General features: G+C 38.3%; 2 protein-coding genes across 3 annotated transcripts; both read left to right on the top strand.

The window, feature by feature from the left end:
• Positions 1 to 596: 596 nt before the first annotated feature.
• Positions 597 to 5,963, top strand: ccr7 (chemokine (C-C motif) receptor 7). Its single transcript, XM_032564121.1, has 3 exons — positions 597 to 709; positions 2,104 to 2,150; positions 4,630 to 5,963. The coding sequence occupies exons 1-3, from the start codon at positions 694 to 696 to the stop codon at positions 5,734 to 5,736; spliced, it is 1,170 nt and encodes a 389-aa protein (XP_032420012.1). The 5' UTR covers positions 597 to 693; the 3' UTR covers positions 5,737 to 5,963.
• A 3,273-nt stretch (positions 5,964 to 9,236) lies between these two features.
• Positions 9,237 to 24,432, top strand: LOC116719887 (tensin-4). 2 transcript variants are annotated; one of them, XM_032562675.1, is made up of 12 exons: positions 9,237 to 9,352; positions 11,309 to 11,579; positions 14,053 to 14,404; positions 16,286 to 16,671; positions 16,771 to 16,902; positions 19,997 to 20,089; positions 21,397 to 21,474; positions 21,571 to 21,630; positions 21,986 to 22,157; positions 22,284 to 22,352; positions 22,462 to 22,491; positions 22,591 to 24,432. In XM_032562675.1, the coding sequence occupies exons 2-12, from the start codon at positions 11,339 to 11,341 to the stop codon at positions 22,721 to 22,723; spliced, it is 1,746 nt and encodes a 581-aa protein (XP_032418566.1). In that variant the 5' UTR covers positions 9,237 to 9,352; positions 11,309 to 11,338; the 3' UTR covers positions 22,724 to 24,432. The 2 variants fall into 2 exon arrangements, with proteins under 2 accessions (XP_032418566.1, XP_032418567.1); XM_032562676.1 differs by lacking the exon at positions 9,237 to 9,352 and adding an exon at positions 9,986 to 10,006.
• Positions 24,433 to 24,546: the final 114 nt, after the last annotated feature.

Raw genomic sequence — 24,546 nt, 5'->3', positions numbered from 1 at the left:
AATTGCACATGCAAAACAGTAGCTCATAGTGGTTAATACTTTTTTTGAACAGCTACACCAAACCTCCTTCTTAAAATACAAACACATTGTTTGCGAGTTCAGTGAGATAAACCCCCCTCTGCTCTGTGTGATCTTAGCATCCTTTAAACAGCAGCTTGTTTTTCATTTGCGTATGATTCATACCAAGATACGAGCACCTGCTGTTTGTCAGGTAATAGCTTATATGAAAGCAAGAGTAACACAATGAATCATGGCAAAAGAAACTTTCAAAAGCAACACAAAATATTTTTTTTATTTGAATTAAATACGCACAAGGTGCTTCCACAGTCCTTGGGTGAAGATGTTATCTGGCTCAGCAGTCCTATTTTTTTTTATTTATCTTGACTCAAATGTAAATTTCTGCATCCTCTTTGTCGCATGAGGCTGTGTCTATGGATATAAAAAAACATATTTTGACTAGACTTTAAGCTGTGTTTTTAAATGTCTCTTTTTTAAATGGAAAGCAGCATGTGCTTTGCTCTCTTTCTAAATGGAGTTTGTGGTTAGGCGAGTTCTCACATGATTTTTGAGGGTACCGAGAAAGGAACATTTCTCATGAGTGGAGATGCAACTTTTTTTTTTCTCATCAACAAGGGAAACCACCATCAAACACAGATACTCTGCGTGTCACACTGTGAGCGGCTTTCAGTCAATATGCCAACTGTTGGTGGTAAGTACCTTATCAGTTAAAAAGGATGGGTGCATGTGCTGTGGTGATGAATGATTGGGTTTGATTGGTTATTTACAACCTTCGAATGACTTTTTCTTGTTATTTGGTGATGAAACTGGTTAATCACTTCTCATTTTTAATGCCGGTATTGTTCTGCTAGTTGCCATTCTTAGGAGGCAAAGAGTTAAATCCACAAACTGTGCTTGTAAAAAGCATGATAACTCAGAAAACCTTGCACATATGTATGACTATAGATTCTGTCATGGTTCATTTTATTGATTTTGGATAAAATAGAGCAAAAACTGGCTTCATTTATCCTCATTTATGAACTAACAGAGGAGCAATGTATTATTTGTAAAATACCACTACATATACAAATGCAATGTAACAACGGCTTTATATATACAAGTTGTAAAAGCAATTTTTCTCTTAGTTGTAGTTATACTCATTTGCAAAATGAGAAGTTTTCCCCCCAAATTTTTGCAAGATTTAAACCGAGCTACTTGTGATAATGTATTTTTGTATGAAAATAAAAAAAAGAAGAACTGATCTTTTTACTTGGGCTCAAAGTTGCTAACTTCTAACAGCAGTACCGCCATGAATCTCACTGGTGTCAAAAGGGGAAACCTGTGAATTATGTGCCTACAAAGAATTTTGACTGTAGTCAGTAGAACTAACCACAGAGGGAAGAGTCCCAGCTTAACCCTCTGATGCATGAATTATGATCCTTTGTGTCAGAATTTTTTTTCCATTTTTTAAAATTCTTTTCTTAAGGCATAAAAAAGGTAGGAACATTTTTTTGTAAAAATAATTTTTTTTTAATTTTTTTTTTTTATGTGATCAATTGTAATTTTGTCCAAATACAAAGTTGTTATTTGAAAAATACATCAGTAGTATTGTTCCTTAGGGGTTATCTGATGTCACAATATTTCTTTTACTTGCAAGAGTCGTCTACAGTAGAAGGAGGGACCGGGTCGGTTCTCATGCTTTTTTGTCTGTCGGCCATATTGTATTTAACAAAAATAATTTCTTGCATTTGCAGCTGATGGCCAGTAGTTGATGGTATATTTTATGATGCATTAGTGTCCACTTCAGTGGTCTGTGTGCATTTATAACATAAAAATCCACAGGAAGCAGAAGAAAATGGCTTTTAGATAGCTGTCCACTGTAGTGACCACTATGCATGAAAGGGTTAAGGGAAAATTAGGAAAATTAGAGAGAGATACTCTTGAAAATGTTATCAGATAATGTTCACATGACACGTTTCTTTGACTGAAATCTTAGGAGACAAACTTACATCTTTGAGTTTAAAGATCTGTCGTATAATTAGTGAAATCCAGTACTAGACACTGAGCGGCCGCCTAATTACAAAACTTTCTCAACGTGTTTTTCAGATAACCAAAGTCTTCAAACAACCATGTTGGGAAATATATCAACAAAGGTAAGGGAAATTCTAAATAACAATAATGTATACAGGTACAGCTCAATAAATCAGAATATTATTGTTGAGTTAATGTATTTCAGTCCACAAAGTGAAACTGACATATTGTATACAGTAGATTGAAAATGCTTATTTAAGTCAATTTATGATTCAGTAATTGAAAACCCAAAATACAACCTCTAAGAAGATTGAAATTTTATGCAGGACAAAAACCTGTTGTATGCGTACAAAAATGTACTAGTTCACCTACTGAAAAGCATGTCAGTGTGCTGTAATGTGTACACAATATTTGGCCAAGACTTATGTTTTGCATGAATTACTGTATCAACGCTGCGTAGCATAAAGGTGATCAAGATGTGGCACTGCTGAGCTACAAAGGAAGGTGGGGGAACTCTGCTAGAAATCTCTGGTTCATCTATATTTTCTGGTCTGGAGTCTCTCATACTTCTCTTGCTGGTCAGTCACAGTAGTGCCATGCTCATTAAAGCAGATACTGATACTTTTGTGAGCAGGTGTGGACAAATGTTCTTACTATAAAATAAAACCAGCAACTTCATAAAACTCGTCAAAAGAAGAAATTATGAAATGCCCTAAAATTGCCTAGTTGATGATGACATGATGAACTTCAGAAAGCAGAGCAGCTCGACACCTGCAGATGACATGACACCCTAAGTCATTTCTTACTCCGTAAACTTCACATTCTACTCCAAGCAGCATGGATTCTGTACCTCCCCACTTTTCCTCCTGACTCTGGGATATTTAATTGATTACCAGTTACCAGCCTTTTCAAGGCTTTCATCTTGAAAAGAGATCTTTGGATGACTAAGCAACAATCATGTCCTTTTTCTCCTTGGATCAGGAAAGACTTGTGATGCCGTCTGTTGTTCAGAATGGCCAAACACGAGGAATGTGACAGCTGTAGCGCATCTCTATGAACATGTCTCTGTATGATGGCTCTTCAAGCTCTGACTCCAACCCCAGTCCAAACGTTGTGAATCTCCTCCAAAATCTTGAGCAGGTTTTGGTTTACAATCCTCTCTATGCTGTTGTTATCACTATTATATCTGCATGTTTCCTTCCACTTAAGTTTGTATTCTGTTATGCTTGAATACAAAACTGTGAGCTAAACAGTAATCTTGTTTGTCTCACCCTTCTTGTGGATCAATGACTGTATACAGAAGAACTGTCATGTCAGAAGTTTTCCTCATAATTGTGTATGCCAGAACGTAACACTGTTTTTGTCACATAGCGTTGTTTTTGTTGACGTTATGTAATATCAATTTACCTGAGTAACTAAATTTTGGTTGTTCACTAGCTGCAAACCATAAACATGAACAGAAATCAATCCTTGGATTATACCACTCTGTGTATATTGAATCAGATTTTCCTATGTTTAGAATTGCATGATTAAAATAAACAAACCTCTCTGTTAAATTTGAATCTACTATGCCGTCGGAAAGTATTGCTATACCGTCACCTTTTCCACAGATTGCAAGGATGTTTTCAGACAGCTAAGCATAATATTCACATAAGTCTTCACACCCTTTGCTATTGAATTTAAAAGTGAGCTCCAATTCATTTGATTTCCTCTGATCATCGCTGAGATGCTTTTTCAATTTAATTGAAGTCCACCAGTTGACAATTCAGCTGACTGGACATGACACAAAATAAACAAAAGAAACTCTACCAGCATCGAACACCTCTCATAATTGTGTATGCCAGAACATATGTCGCCTTTATTTGGAAATAAAAAAAAGTTTGTAACTAGCAGCACCCTTCCTAGATCTGGTTGCTCAAACAAACCGAGTAACTGCAGTAGAAGGTCTTTGATCAGAGAGGCAACCCAGAACCCAAAGGTGGAGCTCCAGTGTTCCTTTGTGGAGATGGGAGAAGAATACAGAAACACTACTTGATGAACATGGCACCCTGCTTGAATTTTGTCAAAAAGGCATCTTAGAAAATGTCAGAGAAGAAAAAACAAAATTCTCTGGTCAGATGAAACCAGAACAGAACATTTGGGCCTGAACTCCAAGCGTCTGGAGAAAAACTGTGTAGCATGGATGACTAGACCACATAAAGGGCATGAACCAAAATGTGAAAATTTGCAAGAAAACCTGCTCAAGTGTGCATTGGAACAGTACATTAACAAGAGGTAACAATATTTGTACGTCTTTCTGAAAACTGTTTTGCCTTATTATTCTGGGTCTTATTATTATTATGACTAGAACACAAAAAAATAACTCAAATATATTTTAGAATCAGTGTGTAAAGTGCAAAATGGTGTGAATATTGTCTGATGACACTACATTAAGATGCACCTGTAGAGGTTGCATCCACACTGAAAGATTTAGCAGCACTAATCCCTGTGTTTCCTTTTGTACGTGTCATTTCCTCTGAAGGAGTGAGTTTTTAAATGTGCATTAAACCAGTAAGATTTGCTGAAAAGCTCATTATGTCACTTTTTGTTCTTTGGTTGCAGTCTTCCGTGCCTGAGTACCTGGAAAATACAACATTCTTGGAGAATTTTGATTACTCATCTTCGTCCCAGGATTACTATGACTTTCCTCTGCTTTGCGACAAAGAGTCAAACCGGCAGTTTCGCCTCTGGTTTATGCCGCTCTTCTACTCCGTCATCTGCTTGCTGGGAGTGGCTGGGAATCTGCTGGTCATCGCCACTGTCTTCTACTTCAAGCGCCTCAAGAACATGACAGATGTGTACCTGCTCAACTTGTCTTTTGCTGACCTGCTCTTTGCCCTCTCGCTCCCCTTCTGGGCAGCCAACTCCATGGCAGAGTGGATGCTGGGGCTTTTTCTGTGCAAAGCCATGCACACCATCTACAAGGTCAGCTTCTACAGCAGCATGTTCCTCCTCTCACTCATCAGCGTCGACCGCTACTTTGCCATCGCCAAGGCCATCTCCACCCACGGCCTTCGCTCAAAGGCTGTCTTTCTGAGCAAGTTGTCCTCCACTGCCAGCTGGATGATGGCGTTGATCTGCTCCCTACCAGAAATGATGTACACCAATGTCAGCAACAACACCTGCTCTCTGTTCTCCATCAAAAACGATCAGCTCCGAGTTGGCTTCCAGGCCAGCCAGATTGTGTTGGGGTTCCTCGTTCCGCTCCTGATCATGAGCTTCTGTTACACCTGCATCATCCAGACGCTCTGCCAGGCTCGCAGCTTTGAGCGGAACAGGGCCATCAAAGTGATTCTCGCCATTGTCATCGTCTTCCTGGTCTCCCAGATGCCTTACAACGTCGTCCTCTTCTTGACTACAATCGACATAGGAGCCGGAGGAACAAAGAACTGTGAATACGACAAAAGTCTCCTGTTTGCCACTGATATCACACAGTACGTGGCCTTTCTGCGTTGCTGCTTGAACCCCTTCGTCTATGCCTTCATTGGTGTTAAGTTTCGCAATGATGTTCTTAAGCTGCTGAAGGAAACTGGCTGCATGAGCCAGGAAAGGTTCTACAGATACACCTGTGGTCGGAGGAGGAGCTCAGCTGGCCTCGACACCGAGACTACCACCTCCTTCGCTCCTAAAGGTGTCAACCCCACATGCAAAGTGCTTGAAATGGACTAATACAAACTGTTTTATTTTGTCGAAGCTTATCAGCTTGCCATGTACATAGCAGAAGTTATATAATTGCAAGTTGTTTGAGTTATGCTACCTTTTGGCTTGTCTTATTCAGGGATTTGTTTAAAAAGACTGTATTTTGAAAGTTCTCGTTGTTAATAAAAACATGCATATTTTAAAGGAAAGTGAAGTTTCTGGTATACTCAATAAATAAACAGTTTCTTTATGCTGTTTTCAGTGCATTCAGTTTAAATTCCAAAATAAGACCAAAACCCTCATGACTTCCACCGCAGACTATAATAAATCAGCTGCATAGGGTGATGTCACAAGCTTGCATGAAGAAAAAAACAGTAATTGAAGAAATAGAAATTCACTCACACACATTTGAAACCCATATCTTTTACAGCAGCCCATTTCCAAATGACATGAAAATAGCTAATATCATTTTTGTAAAGCAGGTGACAGACACTGTTTTACTAATTACCTGTTTGTTTTGTTATTATTTTTTTAACCATCGCTGTTCCACAGGATTTTGGAAAAAGATTTTTACAGATAGATTAGATGACTTCTTTGAGAACATGTGACAAAATGTGGAAAAGTTTAAATGGTGTGCATACTTTTACAAGAGACTTTATAGACCACTGCGAGACATTCTTTACATGCGGAAAACACCTACTATGAAATTTCTCACATGCATGCATTCCTTTCCTTAAAACTCATTTCCTCAAAGCAGACGTCAGGATTTACCATGATTCCTCGAAGAAAAGATGAGCTCACCTCTCCCCGTCATCAAAGTCTTATCTATAGTCAGACTGATGTGCACAGAAAGACATTAGTCACAGGAAATCAGCAAATCAAATGTACGTTGTTTAAGGCTGTTATAGTTTAGGTTAATGAATGAAAACCTTAGGAAAGGCCTTTATTAGCTTCAGTTAGCAGCAGCACAAAATAATTTACTTGTGTCCAGACAAGGTGGAGAGGATGAAGTTTGCAGATGAAGCTATTGTGGATTTAAGTTAATTACTTTTAATAAGAAACTGGCATTTTATGTAGCATTTCACTTTCTGCATTATGCATTTTATATAAAATACGCTTTCACTGTAAGTATTTGGGATTATTCTTAAAAATGGGAAACTTTTGATAAAAGCGTGTGATACAGTGCTTTAAACGAGGACCAGAATGTTTGCTTGGAGGCAAAGGGAGGACGAGCGAGAGCAGAGGAACTTTTATTTAGCTTCAATAAATCCCAAGCTGACAGGCAGGTAACTAAAAACCAGGAATCCAGAACGGATGACGCAGGATCTGAATCTGGCACAGGACAAAACAAGAACTAACACAAAGCATGAGCTAACAAAAAGGAAAAATACATACTAGTGGGAGTGACGCCAAAAGGAATAGGAGCGGTAACTGGCAAGAGAAAGGGGAAAACAGACAACAAAAGAAACACAAGATACTGACTGGAAATAAAACACAAAATAGGAACATGCTGGTGTTTAGTTTGCAAGTAACATTAGATCAACAAATACACATAATTATCCATGCCATTACATTTACACCCCTGTAACTTGTTCACATCTTTGCCATTTTAAAACAACTTTAGAGGTTTTAACTTGGATTTCACGAGATAGACCTGTAGAAAGTTGCTCATAAGTAAATATGGAAAAAATTTCACCATAAATACAGCAGAGAGGTCAGGGATAAAGTTATTGAGATGCTTAATGTAAGATTAGGTTATAAAATGATTTCCAAACTTTTAACTTTTGCTGCTCGTTAAGCAGCAAAAGTACAAGATAAACTAAGATAATTATCTATTTATGAGCTAAAACGCACAGAAAACAGAACCCAAGAATAAGCCAAGAAACTCAGCTCACTGATATGGCTGTGAGTTTCTGTCATATGAGAAACTCACGGATATGGCAAAACCCTAATAGCTGCAATTAACAACTGAATACATGAAGATCACTGTAAGAATAATAAAGAACTCAGAAATAGTTAAAAGCACAAACACAATCGAAGCCAAAACCCAAACACCCAGAGATTATGTATATTCATAAAAACTGACCGACTGGCCAAGAACCAAGAAGGACAATAATGAGTGAAGCAACCAACTGTCATGAAGTGGTGGTGAATGGTGGTGAGGTAAACGCAGCAGACCCAGGCTGAAGTGAGAAATGATGATATTTAATGATGAACAGTCCAATAAACAGTCCAAAAGCCAGGCAGCACTGCTGAGCGGAAGACCAGGGCTCAACACAGGTAGCAACAGGCTACACGAAAGGACAAGAATGCATTGACAGAATAGACGCTACATACGACTAACGACAAGGACCCGACGAGGAACGAAGGACACAGGTGGGGTTAAATACACGGAGGGTAATCACGGAACGAGACACACCTGGGAACAATCAAGGGGAAGACAGGACAACACAGACTCGGAAAACACAGAAACTCAAAATAGACGCACAGAAAAACACAGATCACGACACCAACAGGTTTATGGTAACTCTGGAGGAGATGCACTGATCCACAGCTAAATCTGTTGGCTCACATGCAAAAGGGTATGTGTGGTTGGAAACTTACAACACTCATCACTCTAAACACACCATTCCCACAGCAAAACATGGCAGTGACGACATTGTGCTGCGGGATGTTTGTCCTTAACAGGGACAGAGAGCTTGAAATGTTTTGCAAAGAAATGGGAAAAAAAGCATTTAGTTCCTATAAATGCATAGTGGAGATGTACTCCAAAACACTCAAAAACTTTGAAAAATGGTTGTGGCAAAGCAGAACGTGAAAAAGTTAATTTTTTTTTTAATACTTTAGCAAACTGATCTCAAAGCTACAGGCGGCTGCCACACCTCAGTTGAATCATAACGCCATAACACAGTGAAGCCCTGATATAACATCTCATTACTTTGGTCATAGCCAAGGGCGCCAAGTCTTATGAAATATCAAAAAGCTATTAGTAATCATCAAATAGTCTGGAATTAAACTGGACTACAGTTTAAGTACAGCTGCCAAGAATGCTTAACCAACACCTTCTAACGGTATTTAGGGAAAATTAAAAAGAGTAACAATGTAATGTTTTACAACTTACAATCACAGCTATTTCACCTTGTTCTCACAATCATTGTTTATGTTTTATATTTCATTTTTAAGAACCTAAAAAGGTTTTCAACAAATAGAAGCGTAGACATAAAAAGCAAACATAAGAAGAAATGTTCAGGTGAAATTTGCACAAAAAGCATTCATTATATACAGCCTAAATAACAATTGTGGGCTGCAATTAATAAAGAATTTTGCATCTTCAATAGACACTAAAGGTTAATATTTCACCATGCTCTAAATATTTGAGTTTGAATATTTGAAGCAAAGTAAGAAACATTGGTTTAGTTCTGTGCTTTGATTATACTTTTGGGAATAGAAAAACCAACCCACCAGGCATGTATGCAACTCTGGTAAGATGATATAATCAGCATAAAAGGCAGGGACCACTGAATCAAGCTGCTGATAGGCTTCCAGGGGAAAAGGGTTGGGATTGCATTAATAAAAGCGTGCAACACGAGAGGTGGGAGGTTTACCTGAGACAGTAACAGCAGAAACCTGAACAAAGGAATTCAAGGTAAGATTACTTTTTTTTAATGTTGATATATATTCAAGTGGGGGGATTTTACTTATTCAAAGCATGTTGCTAGAGTAAAAACATAAAATAGAACTACAGCTTTAAGACCTAGAAATAACACAAGCAAGTATAATAAAGTGTAAAAATGTGCTAAAACTAAATGTAGTGCAAATTGTGGGAATGGGAGATTGTTTTAATACATGTAGTACTAATGCCTACTTTAATCTACAGTATCAGATATTTGCATTACTTAAAAAAATGTTTTTTATTAGAATATACTTTCTATTTCAATATTCATCAAACATGGAGACTCAAAAAAGTACATATATAGCAAAGAAATTATATATAAAAAAATATATTTAAAAAATCTCTGTACAGTATAAGGCCGGCATACACATGTCTCTGGCAGAAGCAAAGCGGCTGATCAAAAGTAAAGACAATTCAAAATAATGGCAATAATATGACAGACGTTTCAACACTCATTTGTTCACCTTTAAACCACACCCATTAAGGCTGAACTGTTGCAGGGTAAACATTATGTAGTCATGGTAACAACCAGTCACCTGAGTTATGCAATCAGTGCCACGCCTTGTCTGAAGCGCCTGGCCAGCAGAGTCAGAGGGTGTGGATCCTCCTCAGCTCAACTCAGCCTGGGTGAGATTTCAGCCCTGGAGTGCATCACTTCTGCTACGTGTAATTACTCATGTAGTGGATTTATACATAAGGTGACAAACTTGTCCCTCGAGGCCTGACTTATTGTGATCTGATCCAACTTAGGCAATGACAACTTATTACTTACACCTGTGTAAGACAGCATGGCTGAAATTTAGTCCAAAAATAATACAGTTCACACCTTGAAGAAACAAAATAATACTTATAATAATATATATATCGCCAATGTAAACACTCAGTTTGTTTTACTTCTTCTTTTTAACTGTGTCAACATGACTTGTGCTAGATTATGCAAAACCTTTTGTAAAGTATCTCAGCTACCATTAACTCTCTATTCATTTCGAAAAATATGGTTTATGGTTTACGGTTTCTCAGAAAATTGTGATGTTGCGGAAGACCAATGAAAATACCGATTATTAGAGGAACTGTGGGTCTGCTGAAATGCACATGTGTGCTGCACAGAAGATCCTCTGAAAACTTTTGCTGACATTTGCTGCTTGAATTACTGCATCAATGCAGGATCCCATGGTGGTGATCAGCCTGTGACTTTGTTGAAATAAAGACAAAATAAAGACACTTCTGACATGACCTCTGGTTCATTAGGCACTTAACACAATAAATGTGACCGTTAGCGCTTGCATTATGGGTATGCCTGTTTGTGGTTAGTCTTGAAGCTCTGACCCCATCTGCAGTCCATATCTTGAACAGGTTTTACTTCCCAATTTTCTAAAAACGGCGGTTTCCCCTGTTCGATTAACGCAGCTCTGTTTAAACAGTCAGATTCTTGATCTTTTGAAGTCTAAGCTTCCCAGAAGTCTGAGCAAAGGGAAGTGCAGACAGTGAGGGTGACACTGACTGTCTGCTGGACAACTATCAAGTCAGTCACATGATCAAACTATGAAATTTTGGTTTTAAAAACCCTTTTTACTTTGTAATATTTAAATGTTCATAGATTTCATTAACTTTAAGTCATAATAATCAAATTAATTGATAAAAAACAGAAATAGAACAGTCTTTCACTAAGAAACTTTTGAATATATAATATATGAGCTTCATATTTAAATTAAATTACTGGAATAAATTTACTTACTGATGACATACCGTTTCATAGAAAATCAGTTGAGGTTTAGAAGTAAGACAGTGAATGAGTTTCAAGCAGACTGAGTTTTTCCGACTGTGAATGCAGAGAAGCACAAATCAGTTCCTCTAAAATGTATGATGTCACAGTAAGCACACAAAATTAAATCAGTTCTAATTACATTTTTCTTCTTGTGCCTTTTGCAGCTTAAGAAGACAGTGGTTCCATCTACTGTGATGCCTACAATTGAAGGCATGTCTCAAGTGATACCCTGCCATGTTCTGAGAGTGGGTCAGACCACCTGCCTTGACTCTTCACAGGGAAATGTCCCTCAGTCACTTGGTATCCCTAAGCCAGAGTTTCACCTTGTCGACCACGATCTTGACATGACCTTGGAAAATCTCAATCAACTCATGCTTGACCTGGATCCCACTTTCGAACCAATCCGAAGCCCCACTTGCACAAGTCCTCCAACAGGTATATGGTAGCTTCTTCTTCAGAATTTGATCCTTAAATTATGATTGTTTCTGTTGTCTTCCTTTGAAAAGTAGAGAACTGTATCACGGCACAGCATCTTCTTTGCCCACCCTCAATGTTCTTGTTACGCTTTGTAGGTTTTTCTCTTCTACTGCTTTGTGTCTAGTTTTAGAGGCATGAATAGATAAAAATCTGCTAACAAGAGCAAAAATAAAACTAAAGAGGAAGGGAGGCTATATATATATATATACTGTATATATTTTTACATCTTTTAGTTTGACTGCAATTCTTTTCAAATGAAAAAGGAACTACAGAAAAAAAAACAGTTCAAATAAGATAAGTAAAATACAAATCACAAACTGGTAATGTTTGCTGGATTTTTATACTATTACAACTATCATTAGTCAAATTAGTCAGGAGATGAGCTGCAGTATTTTGTAACAGAGGAGCAAATTTTGACGCCCCAATGACAACATAATTATAATTGTAAATGTCAAGTAGCGTGATGTTGGAGAACATGTTTTCACATACAGTGTCTGTCAAACTAATCAAGTGAGCGCTGCTTATTTTGCCCATTCTTCATTTCACGCCTTTGTACTTTAACTCAAGTTATTCAACTTATTCGAGTCATTTTAGAAAAGTAATTTACCGATTCTGACACTGAATTTAAAATAGTGCTATGCTCAGTTTGGACATATATATCAAACTCCGTGTGGTTAAATAATCTCTATTCAGATTTCTAGAATTTAACATTTTGAACCAGCAATGTTCAAACAAAGTCCAGATTCCTTCAAAAACATCATAAAAACAGCCCTGGGATTCAGAACAGAATAGGAATCTTGAATTAGACACCAACTTTGGTCTGACTAGAAAAACTCAGCTGTATGGTTGTTTTTCTGGCAATGAGTGGACATCTCAAAAAGCAATAGAAAAAACTGTTTGGGCTTGGAGTTTTTTTCTTGCCTAACGTGTATGCTGTTCTTACATAGAACGGTCCGCTGGGCGGTGAGTCATATCACATATTTAAAAAATCCTCACTGCGAATGAGTTGGAAGTGGACTCAAGGTTAGGATTCTTCAAATCTGACGCGAACACAATCCAGCTTCAAACATGCAAACACTCAAACGCACACAAACTATAGGATGTCATAGGAAAACGGCCGTGTTCAGAAACACGTCAGCATAAATAACAATATATCTAAAGGAGCTAATTACCATACTTGCAACCACCGGGTTTGGCCTGCACCAGTGGGATGTGGCTGTAGTACTGGCTTGGGTGGTTCGATGCCCAGCATCACTCCCTGTGCCTTTGGCCAGCGGGGTGCTGCTCTTCCACTGAAGACCAGTGTGATGGCCAGTCTGTGGTGGTGCTTGGAGTCTGTCTGCTTCAGACTCCTGTGGCTTTTGGAGGCGATAGCTACATGCCCTGAGCTGCTCTCTGTTTCGGAGAGTTAAAAGGTGTCTTTGTAGAGCAAGGCTTCTTTGGCGCGACCAGCCGTTGGCACAACAGCGATGTCTAATTGTGCTATAAAACCAGTCAGCCTTGTAAAAACAAAAAGTACAGCTTTTAAATTCACGCACCTTTTGTGATATATTAAATACTTTTAATCGTGTAGTTATTGCACCACATCTGAACAGATTGAAACCACACCCTGTCAGGAAAGTTAACCACATAGCCAAGCTTGGGGGTGATCCGGCAAGGCCTCCTCTGCTCAGGAACTCCTGCCATCAGAAACTGTGTACAAGGGGCAAAACAATATGAAAATACATTTCCTGTTGCTCTCGCTTTTTTCATAAAGGTGTTTTGCCTGTACTTCTTCTGATCGCTTTTCTTGAAACCGTTAAGTGGCGTAGAGGTGAAAAAGTTTACAGGAAATCGGTAGCAGTTGAAGATTTTTTTAGATGTATTTTCTGGCTGGCAAAAACAAGAAGAGAGAATTTCTGCGCCTGTTGATGAGTTCTCATTTCCCATTTCTGCAATGTTTCACCTTGCAACAGCGTGTCATGCTGCATGTGGTCATATAGAGCATATCTGTGAAAATGTTAGTCATTATTTTTGTCAATTCAACTACAAAACCCACCCTTACACATATACTTACTGGAATGAAAAGGTTTTTTTCCTCCAGACATTCACTCTGTGCTCGTCAGCACAATGAGGCAGACACAAGCGCAACAGTCCAAGAACAAGCTGAGACTCCTCTTATTTTCTGTTATTGCAAAAGCAGAAATACGCCTTGGAAAAGCAATTAGTTTGGAAATAATAGACTCCTCTGCGTGTTCCTGCATGAGAAATGTGAACTTCTCTAGCAGGGTCATTTCTGCGATTCAAGAAAGAGGCCTAACCCATGATGCAAACAAAAAAAACAAAAAAACAAAGTCAGACAAGTTTTGGGCTGTGGAAAGCTTTCATATTCTTATGTAACTCTAAAGCACTTTAAATACATCCTAACCATGACTCCTCATTTCTTCCTCAGTCTCCCTTTCTTCGAATGACTCAGATGGCGCTTCCCATTGCGTGCTGATTCCCAGAGGATGCCCTCCACACTCATCGCCAGCAGTTGCACTTCCTGTTGTGTCTCCCAGTGTCCCCATCCCCATGCCCGGCAGCCTCAGAGGCAGCCCTAATGGCGCGCTGGTGTTCTCCTGCTCTCCCACATCCTCCCTGCCACCTCTTCCATTTGGAAGCGCTCCCAGGCGAAACCCCTCGCCGAAGAACGACCTGGCCTTTTCTCTAGGGTCACTGCGCCTGTCGGGCTCCAACAGGAACAGCGCCACCTCGCTGCTCTCCACGTCCACATGTTCAGATACCAGCTACATTTTGGGCAGGTGAAAACCGATGAAAACTCTGTTGCATTTTATTCAGATTTCATCTCATTGAGGCGTGTTTTTAAAAAAAAAAAAAAAAACAAAACAAAAACAAAAAGAACTTAAACATGATTATAGAAACCTGGAAAAAGATAAAGAAAATGCAGCAACAACAACAACAAATATGAAAAAGAATAAGATTAAAACCAATAATTATAATATAACTTAGAAACTATTCCTGTTTTTATGTTCTGTGTTATACAAGCACCCCACTTAAGACAGGAAGCAGGCAGAATCACATGTTAGGCAAATATACCGGTGAAGTGAGTCAGGGGAAGAAACCAAATAGAGGAAGAGATCTGGATCACAAGTGGAGAAAAGCTGGGTACCAGACAGAGACACCACAAGAGGAATAAACGGGCTTAGACAGAAGACGATCTGACAGAGACTATAAACCTGTAAGTACAGGGAGGAAGGTGAATATGTGCAGGTAGGAAGGCACAACATGGTTACAGGAAAACATGGGAATGATTGAAACAACAACTTTGAAGAATGTGACTAAGCACAAAATGTGAACGGAAAGACAAATCACAAGACTGAAATAACCATTCCCCCCACCTCCCACACAAAATGTTAAAGCCAAAGTTATAAACCAAACCGATTATTATATAACTGCATGTCATAAAATTACCACACAGAAAATTCACTGAAAAGAACAATAGAAAGCACATTGTGTTAAATCTTCAGAAGCCAATAAAAAAATCTAAATGATAGGTAATAGAAACAAATGCATAAAATATAGTAAATCAAATTGCTGAGCTAAACAAACAGAAAATTATATATATATATATATATATATACATGCAGTATATATATATAAAAATGGCTCCAATAGAAGGACAAAGCTGTGCTCTATTTTCAAGATCTAATTATAGATCAAAAAAAGTCTTTTTTGTTTGTTTATGAGAGGCAATAAGCATAAAATAAAAAAGACATATTTGGAGATTAGACGGTTTTCTTCAGAACAATTTCACCTACAACCCAAAACCATATTAGGGCTAAGCAGAGTTTAACCAGAGTTTAATATCTGAAAATTTTAGCAGCTCTACACGTGAGAGGGACATTGGAGAGGAGGAGGAACGTTAGATTTTTTGCTCATTAACAACCATTGGAAACACACACTCTGTGCGTGAAGTTTATCTTCACATCAAAAGCAAGCAGATTCAAATATGAAAGTAGCGATAAACAATGCCTGTTAATCAAATTATGTAGGTTTTTGTTACTTTGCTAATTCATAAAAAATAAAGAAACACAATTAAATATTTAATTCTTTATCAAAAAATGTTTACATGCTGATATTCTCTCATTTTAATTTATCTTTGAAAAATAATTTCATTTCAAAGACATCAAGAAAAATACATTTTTCTAACTGAAGAAGACGTTACAACACCATATCCCCCACAGCTGCATACGCACCTAACCTTTGGCTGAAACAACTTCAGTGAGATGGTTTTATAGATAGCTATCAGTTTCTGATATCAGTGTGAAGAACATTTGACACACTCCTCGCCTTCTGCTTTGAGATGTTTGATGGGTTCTTGCACTAAAAGCCTGTTTCAAGTCACCCCACAGAATCTCGGCAAGATCAAGATGTGAACTTCAGGATATTTTTTATCTTTTTATTTGGAAGTCAGGCTTCCTGTTCATTTTTTCATTCTGGAAAAAATGAACATTCTTGTTGAAATTTTCAACAAGAATGAAATCCAGAAATTATAGTATTTAGTGTGTATTCATTATAAAAAAAAAGTTTAAAATGACAAATTCAAAGTTGTTGTTTAGACAAAAAAAACTGAAGTATAAAAGTACTGTGATGATATTTTATTGATTTTTGTCTTTGTACAGCAACTTATCTTTGACTGAGGACCTCGACTTTCCAGAGTTCGTCCCCACTTGCACTCTAAACACCTTCACTGATGGCTCCAAATATCAGTCATTGGAAGGCAGACCCTCGCTCTCAAAGCAGGGTCATCTACACAGCAGAGGAGCAAACAGCAGTCCTGCTTCGCTCGCCGGCTCCCAGACAGATATTCCTTTGCTCCTGATCAATGGCGCACCAGAGTCAGACCTGAGGCCTTCTGAATCAGAAGTTGACCAGGTCCAGAAAGTCCCTGCCTCTCCCTCAAAACGGAGGTGTTTTCAAGCTAGTTTCAGCGGCAGCCAGCCATCTATGAAATTCGTCATGAACACGTCAAAGTTCTGGTTTCGTCCGCACATCAGCAGAGCAGAGTGTAAGGTGGTCCTGATGTTGGCTTTATGTACAGTGCACTGTGTGACAAAGGATGTCAGAATAAACGTGATGCCTTCTTTTGTTAACTGTTCTGCTCCAGCTGAAGCCCTTTTAAAGGATAAAGAAGCCGGGACGTTTGTGGTGAGAGACAGCACCTCCTACAGAGGAAGCTTTGGCTTGGCCATGAAAGTGGACCAGTCACCCACCACCTTCACTGCTGCCGCCTATCCAGGTAAACGTCTGCTCACGAACACAGCAGCTCTTGACTACTTATGAGTCACTCACAAGGCTTGCTGTTTTATGTTCTGTAGAAACAAGCACACTCTGGAAAATTCATAAAAGAAGAGTCTGGAATTGAGCATTTTACAGATCTGGAAAAGTAAGGAAACAGATCAAAGCATGGAAAAACATCTGTATTCCAAGAAAATTTTCCTAACCCATTCATCCCTCCGTCTGTCCATCCTTAAAAGGCCCTAATTTCCCAGTGAACTTTTTAATTTGTACTGCTGATTTTGAAAAAGATTGGCAGCTGTGGAAATTTGAGCCTGGAAAACGGTGGAGTTTGGATATGAGCAATGTGAAGAAACCCTGCAGAGAGGAACACAGAGACAGATTGTCTGTCCAGTCTGCGTCTAAAAAACACAATTTAAACGGCTTTTAAAATATTTGGTCAGAAACAGGCAACTGAAAGCCTTAAAGCCACAACTCCCACAGTCAAAGACAAACAATGCAAACACAATGTGCTGTGGAAAGTGGATGTCATCTTATGCCATGCAGCAGTCTGCGGCGAGCCAGGGGACGGTGCCAGTGATTTTTCCACCCGCGGTGTGCATTGTGTAAACACCAAAGAAAACGGGGCTGTTTACGACTCCGAGAGCAATCAAAGAACAAAAGACAAATCTCAATCACAAAGCCATTTGGAGGTTTACTTCTGTCACAGATTTGTAATGTTGTAAAGGTAATTACAACAAAAAGATATGGAAGACATCACTCGTCATGTAAGACATGTTTCAAAATAGATTGGTGAGAAACTATCCTGTAGCAAAGGAAATACAAGGATTTTAAAGTTACAGTTCTATCCATCCTGCAAAGATAGTAAAGAATTAAAATGTTTGTGTAAAATAACTCATTTAATAACAAGTGAGAGCATCAAGCAACAGATAAACGCCTTTCAGATAAAGTGAAACTCAAGACTTTAAAACAAGTTTTGAAAGCTGAGGGGTTAAATATCTTCATTACTCTAGGTTGTCGTAAAATAACTTTTATGGCAACTTCAAGTTCCAGCTTGCAGAGCTGGCAGCCTCACAAACAAGCTTAAAACTTGCAGCAGCATACCCTCGTGGAAATGGGAGAAATTAATAGCGAGCACACAATGTTACGGTACTTGCTAAGATAAAAATTTATCAGTAAAAGATGTGGGATATAACTCCACTGTGAGGCCTTGGTGTTAACTTCAGTAATTGATGTTACCATGCCAACTATCCTTTATTTGTTATGTGCATATATGCAATCAAATGAACCTTCAGCCCCCAAAAAAATAAAAAACAGAAAAAAAAAAAAATGCTGGTTAGGGATCACTAAAGAAATTCTTCATTTGTCTAAAATGGATTCAATTCAAAACCTACATTTATATCTTTTGAATGTGCTATAAGCAAATAACACAGGTAAAATAAGAGAATAGAATAGAATAGGAACTTCATCACTGTTTAAATCATGAAACACAATTTAGCAGTCATTAACATGCAATCATACAAAACATTTGAATGAATAGCATATAAGAAATATAAATTTATGGCTTAAATAAAATGAATAATATACAGTATGTTATCTCATTCATGTTTCATAACATGGAAACTAAAAACAGGATTTGTGCAGCCTCATGTCCCTGCGACAACATCTGTTAACTTTGTTAAACCGAACAATGCTCACGGGAGAGCAGCAGACTCCCAGGATGCAGACACAAGGGGAAAATGCACCATTAATTGGATCAGACTTCTGGTGACAATGGTAGAAAAAGAACTGAGGAAAAACATGCAAAAACATTTCGGCAGAACTCCACTTTTTGATTGCAACATCAGGAGTATTTATAGTTTATATGGAAGAAAATCCAAAATGACTCCAGCACTGAAGGGGAAAAAAAATACAAAAATCTGCTGCCAACCACATACCCACGTGTGCGTTGCTAACCATGCATACAGTCATAATTTCCCATAGTGCATTATTATACAGTATGGCTCCTCTTCTTCTACCTATTGATGACACTTGCAGATATGTAACAAGAAGAATTGACAGGTAACATTTTCTAGCCACATTGCCCACTCCAAAGACACCACTGCAACGGGAATGTTTTAGCCAGTTACATTAGCTCTGAATATTTCAAATAAAATAACACAATATACCTGCTCTGAAACATCTGAGATCTTGAGACTGCATTGCTGCTTCTAGCCTGGGGGAATCTTGAATCTGTGTAGAAATTCAAGCGGTTGTTGGACTACCTGGTCATGTTGGATTGAAACAGATGGCCTAATGTCAGAAAGCTCACCCTCAGAAGCAAGTCGTGTTCTCCAACATGCTAATGACCCTAAGGAAAATATACTGCTAAAAGAACTTAGGAATGGCTTTGAAGAAACAAAAAAATAATTGACTCCTTTTAGATGACTGGCCTTGGACCCAGATCTTTATACGATCCAATATCTGAGGAAAGATATGAAAATGGTGATTATAACCGTCTAAACCTGAGACCGTTTAAGCAGTTTATTCAGGACAACTGGGTAAAACGACCGGCTCGCTCCTACAGTCAGAGGTCACTTGTTAGAGAGAGACTAATGGTACCATCTTGCTTTGCATGTCCACATCTTACAAACAAGATCAAATAAAGCCAAATCACAGAGACCAATTAATCTAACATGTAGGTTTTTGAACTGCAAATGGTTAACTCATTGCTATGAGAAGAGCATTTCAGCTCCACAGAAAGACCCTGGCCAGGACTCGACTCCAGGAGCTTCTATTTTTGAAGCATCCATGCTAACCAATAGGCCACTGTGCTGCTCTACAACAGACCTTGTAGGAATCTTTATTGTGTTGGTTTTTCAGTCTGAATTTGTGTTGCAGTAACTTGTATTTTAGTGTTTCAGGGTCCAAGGATAGATTGCTCTGCATTCAACATTTCTGATGTGGTTTTCTTGCTTAAATGCTGTTGATTGGTCTTGTCGATATTTGTTGTTTTCATGCGGTCTTTTGTAATTCTTACTGGGCCAAAAACAATTTCTCCTCTTTAATGTGGTGAGCGAACATTTTTGTGACATTTGTTGCTCTCATGTACTCAGGAGAGAGCGGCTCAGATTTTATCAGACACTTTCTGATTGAATCATCGGCCAAAGGCGTTCGCATCAAAGGTTCTTCTCAGGAACCCTACTTTGGTGAGTAAACCTTCCATTTTTTCCCCCTTTTTGAACAATAGCTCAGTGAGTTTAAAATTCAGGTTTTGTAATGACATGAAAGCTGATTCATGTTCAGAGGACTTCAGTTGGTCTTCTTGCAAGAAATGAGTTTTTGAGGTTTGTTTTCCTAACCACAGAGACATGATCATTTTGTCTTTCTGACATTTTGTCTTTCTGACATCGTCTTCAACATGTGTGGTTTCCATGTGTGAGACAGATGCTATGGTACCTCTGGCTGCATAAGTAGATGTTGACTGATAGAAACTCTGAACCTCAAACTCTCTGTGGTTTAAAACAATTAGAATGCCTGTGATATGGAAACCTTTATTTTGTCATGTTAAGCATCTTCATTTCCTGATGTTTTTTTCTGAAGAGCAGGTGAATATAATTATATATATTTTATACTTGAGCATGTTTTAGTCTTTTTTTCATTTTTGCTCAGTTCTTTCCATTGAAAGTGGATGGGGAAATACCAAATCCTGTTTATGAAGGACTATAGGTGCCTACTTATTCTTCTTCTGTTTTTAAAAAAAAAAAAAGAAGCTAACTCTACTTTTATTTCTTTGGAAACTGAAACTAAGAGGTGAGCAGTGTACGAAACATTTAATGGGGTATTTCTGCCTCAAGCCAGTGGTGGTTTTTGATATGGGCAATGTGGGCAACCACCCAGGGTGGTACCTCATCAGGGGTGTTTGCCGGTGGGGTTGTTTGCCTGGGCTGTCAAACAGGCTGGGACCATCTCTGCCTCAAACTAAACGTTATCCTGAATTTTTATGCTAATTTTAAGAATCTTTGCACACAACAGTTTCAAATCAGATACATGTTTATCTGCTTGTTCTTCTTTTTCAAAATAGCAAGGGGTTATAGTATGCTCTGCACCTGCGAGCTTTCTCCTCATAACCAATAATGCTTCAAATATAATATATCTCATCTAAATAGTCTCTTACATCTTTGAAAAAAGTGTTTCTTCTTTGCTTTCGCAACTTTTTTTGATTATTGAAGTTATTTTGGGGGTAAGATTAGACAATCCGAATTCTTGAAGGATGACCTGAGCAGCTTATCTGTGTGCATTTAGTCAGGATAACAAGAAAAAAAATTATTAGATAATAGGGATGACTCAAACAACTTCAACATTTCTGCTGTTATTTGGACGTGAAAAAATAAATACCATGTTTTTCGTACACCCACTTATTTAGCCACATTTTTGTTTTGGTAAAGTTAGATTGAAAAATGGCAGCAAAACTGTTCTCAGATTCTAACCCGAAAGATTTTGGTTGTTCTTGCAGGTAGTCTCTCGGCTTTGGTTTACCAGCACACTATCTCTCCTTATGCGCTACCCTGCAGATTACTGCTAAATTATCAGCGTGAGTAAACTTTTATTGCGAGACATTTCCTGATGTGTTTGTGTGCAACTAATACAGATATTTGTAAAAGAAACACCTCCATTTTTTTTTTTACAGATATGAGCACAACTGGAGAGAAAGTGAATGAAAAAGCATCATTGGAGAACAAAAGAACAGGTGAGTCAAGGTGACATAATGTCTGTGTCATGTGCATTATATTGAGATTTTTTTTTTTACCAGGTCAAGGGAAAAACATAAAATAAGACAACTACTTCATTACTTAGCATTCCAGAACATATCTTAGGTTGTCACATCTTGCATGCATGGAAATAAAAAAAGATAGATAAAGAAGCAATAGAAGCTGCTTTTGCAAAGCAAGACACGTGTGAAGGTAATAAAGTTTTCAATAAGTTAAAAGTAACCAGGGAGTAAAAAGTTATGTTCTTCGTTGTGCATTTGCATGTACTGTATCTCTTATTTGGTTTGTAAGTAATGCAGAGAGAACTAAATGGACGCTTTGTCTGTTTTGCAGCCTCCAATTTTATCTATCTGAATGCCGTTCCCACTGAGATGCTGACAGGTCCCTGTGCTGTGCAAAAGGCGGTGTCCTTGACACTTGAGAAGACACCCGGTTCATTCGCACCCTCTATTGTGAACATGAAGGTGTCCCTCAAGGGTGTTACACTCACCGATATCAACAGGAAGTAAGAAAATATAGCCCTCCATTATACAGCTGAGATTGTTACCGACAGCCTGCTTCAGAGTCATGCTGCTGGCGAGGTGAGGTTTGTGTGAAACATTTTTTCCAAAATCTACCATTTTTTTGGCAGGCTTTTCTTCAGACGCCACTACCCAGCTTATCTGCTCAGCTACAGCGGTGAAGATCCAGCCAATCGACTGTAGGTTTATGCAACATGTTCATGAATTTGATGAATTCGATACATGCATGTGTCTCATCCCTTCACATTTCTCTTAGTGCTCATAAAGTTGCTTTCTATTCTTCTGCAGGTGGTTGAAAGGCACAAGTTTTGGTGCAAGGTAATCTACACTTCCAACCCGCAATACATCAGTTTCTATTGTTCTATTGTTTTTTTTGTGCAAGTGCATATAAGCAGTACTCGTACCTTCTCTCTGCAGGATGTTTGGTTTTGTGGCAAAAGGTGTTGAAGCTGGAATGGAGAACGTTTGCCACATCTTTGCAGAATGTGACCCCCTGCAACCTTGCAACAAAGCCATTGAGTATATTCAGGCTGCCGTACCCAAGCAGTAGACAACCAAACTCTGATGGCCTCCCATTTTACACTGTACTGCCTGTGACTGACATGCAATACTGGTCGAAATAAATGTCACGACTGCTGATAAGCTGGTCAAGTTACTGTCTCTTCTGGGCTGAAAGACCAGATGAAGAACCGACTTAAAGCTTAACACTCCAGTATCACATCCTGATTCTTAAAGTCCCACACAGAAATTAATGTATTTTTAGCTCAGGACTATAAAAAAACAGATGGAGTAACAAATAAAAAAAGATGACGTCTTGTGCTTAAAATTTGTCCAGCTTGTAAAAATACTACAGAAATGCAATTACCTACCCCAAACAACAACTTTAATACTATTTTTTATGTCTTAATGTTCCAGGAACAAGCATCTTAATTTAATATCAACTTGTTTGTCCAATTTTGTGATGAGCTGAGCTTTGCAAAAATATTTATACCCTTTAAACCTTACCACACTTTGTTATATTACGACAATAAACTCCGGTATATCTTCTTGGGATTTTATTTATAAGGCCAACGCAAAGTAGTGGATAATTTTAAATTGAAAAGTGTTTCACAAATAGATATCTGAAAAGTAAAGCTTGCATTTGTATACAGCCTCTTTATATCGAATACCTCCAAATAAAACCCGGTTCAACCAATGGCCTTCAGCTGATTATTAAAAGCTACACAGTGCGCAGCGTCTAATGTAATCTCAGTACAAATGCAGACATCCTGTTGAGGTTTCACAGCTTTGTCAGAGAATATTACTGAACAAACAGCATCATGAAGACCAAGGTGCACAGCAGACCAGTCATAGACGATACTGTGGGGAAATTTAAAGCCTGTTTAGGTTACAAAACAATATCTTGAGTATTCAACATCTCAGGGAGGATTCACCAGTCCATCATCTGATTATGGCACAACTGGAAACACTCCAAGACATCCACCTAAGCTGGCAAGGACAGCACCCGAAAAACAGCTGGTAATGCTGGAGGAGCTGCAGCGTTCCATAGTTCAGTCAGGACATTTTGTTGATAGGACTATAAGTTGCACATTTCACAAACCTGACAATCATTTTGAGGTGGCCACAAGCCACATAGAGAACTCAGCAAGCTTGTGGAAGAATGTGCTCTAAACAAAGAACAAAATGTAACTTTCTGGATATGCAAGAGAAATTTGGTGAAACTGGAGCTGAACACACATCATCCCCACTGTGAAACACGGCGGTGGCAGCATCCAGCTGGAGGGATGATTTTTGTTCAGCAGGAACAGGGGATGCTGCTCAGAACAGATGGAAACTTAACTACAAAGCATTTCTGGGATTCTTCTGACTAGAGGAGCTAAATGTGAACAAACATCATACTATCTAGATCTTATTTGTAAAAATCTAGAAAATGATGTTACATTTCATTCCACATCCATTCTGATAAAATAAGTTTGTGGTTGCATTGCTACACAATGTAACAGAGTAAAAAAGGCTTATAAACGCACAGAGTGTAAGATTATCATCATTTAAAGTGATGCTTGCGTCCTACTGATTACTCAAACTGTTACTGAGAGATTTAGACTTGAAGCTCTGATGTATCCATTCATTTTAAGTAAAATCTGTGCAGATGCCCTCACTGTATAAATCTGTTTGAATGTATTTATTGTTGTGTTCTCTGTAAAGATATGGATTTGTATTTTTTTTTAAACTGCAATAAAAACAAAGATGTTCAGCAAATTCTGTGTGAAAGTGGAAAGATAAGAGCAAGCACAATTGGTAAAAGTGTAAAAACACAGACTTGTAAACATAAAGGAAGACATTGTGCTTATTTTGCATTGGGCACACATTTGA

Source organism: Xiphophorus hellerii, chromosome 5 (genome assembly GCF_003331165.1).
Source record: "Xiphophorus hellerii strain 12219 chromosome 5, Xiphophorus_hellerii-4.1, whole genome shotgun sequence".
NCBI classification, from domain to species: domain Eukaryota; kingdom Metazoa; phylum Chordata; class Actinopteri; order Cyprinodontiformes; family Poeciliidae; genus Xiphophorus; species Xiphophorus hellerii.
Note: the sequence above shows the minus strand (reverse complement) of the source record. Positions and strands in the feature narration are given on the sequence as shown.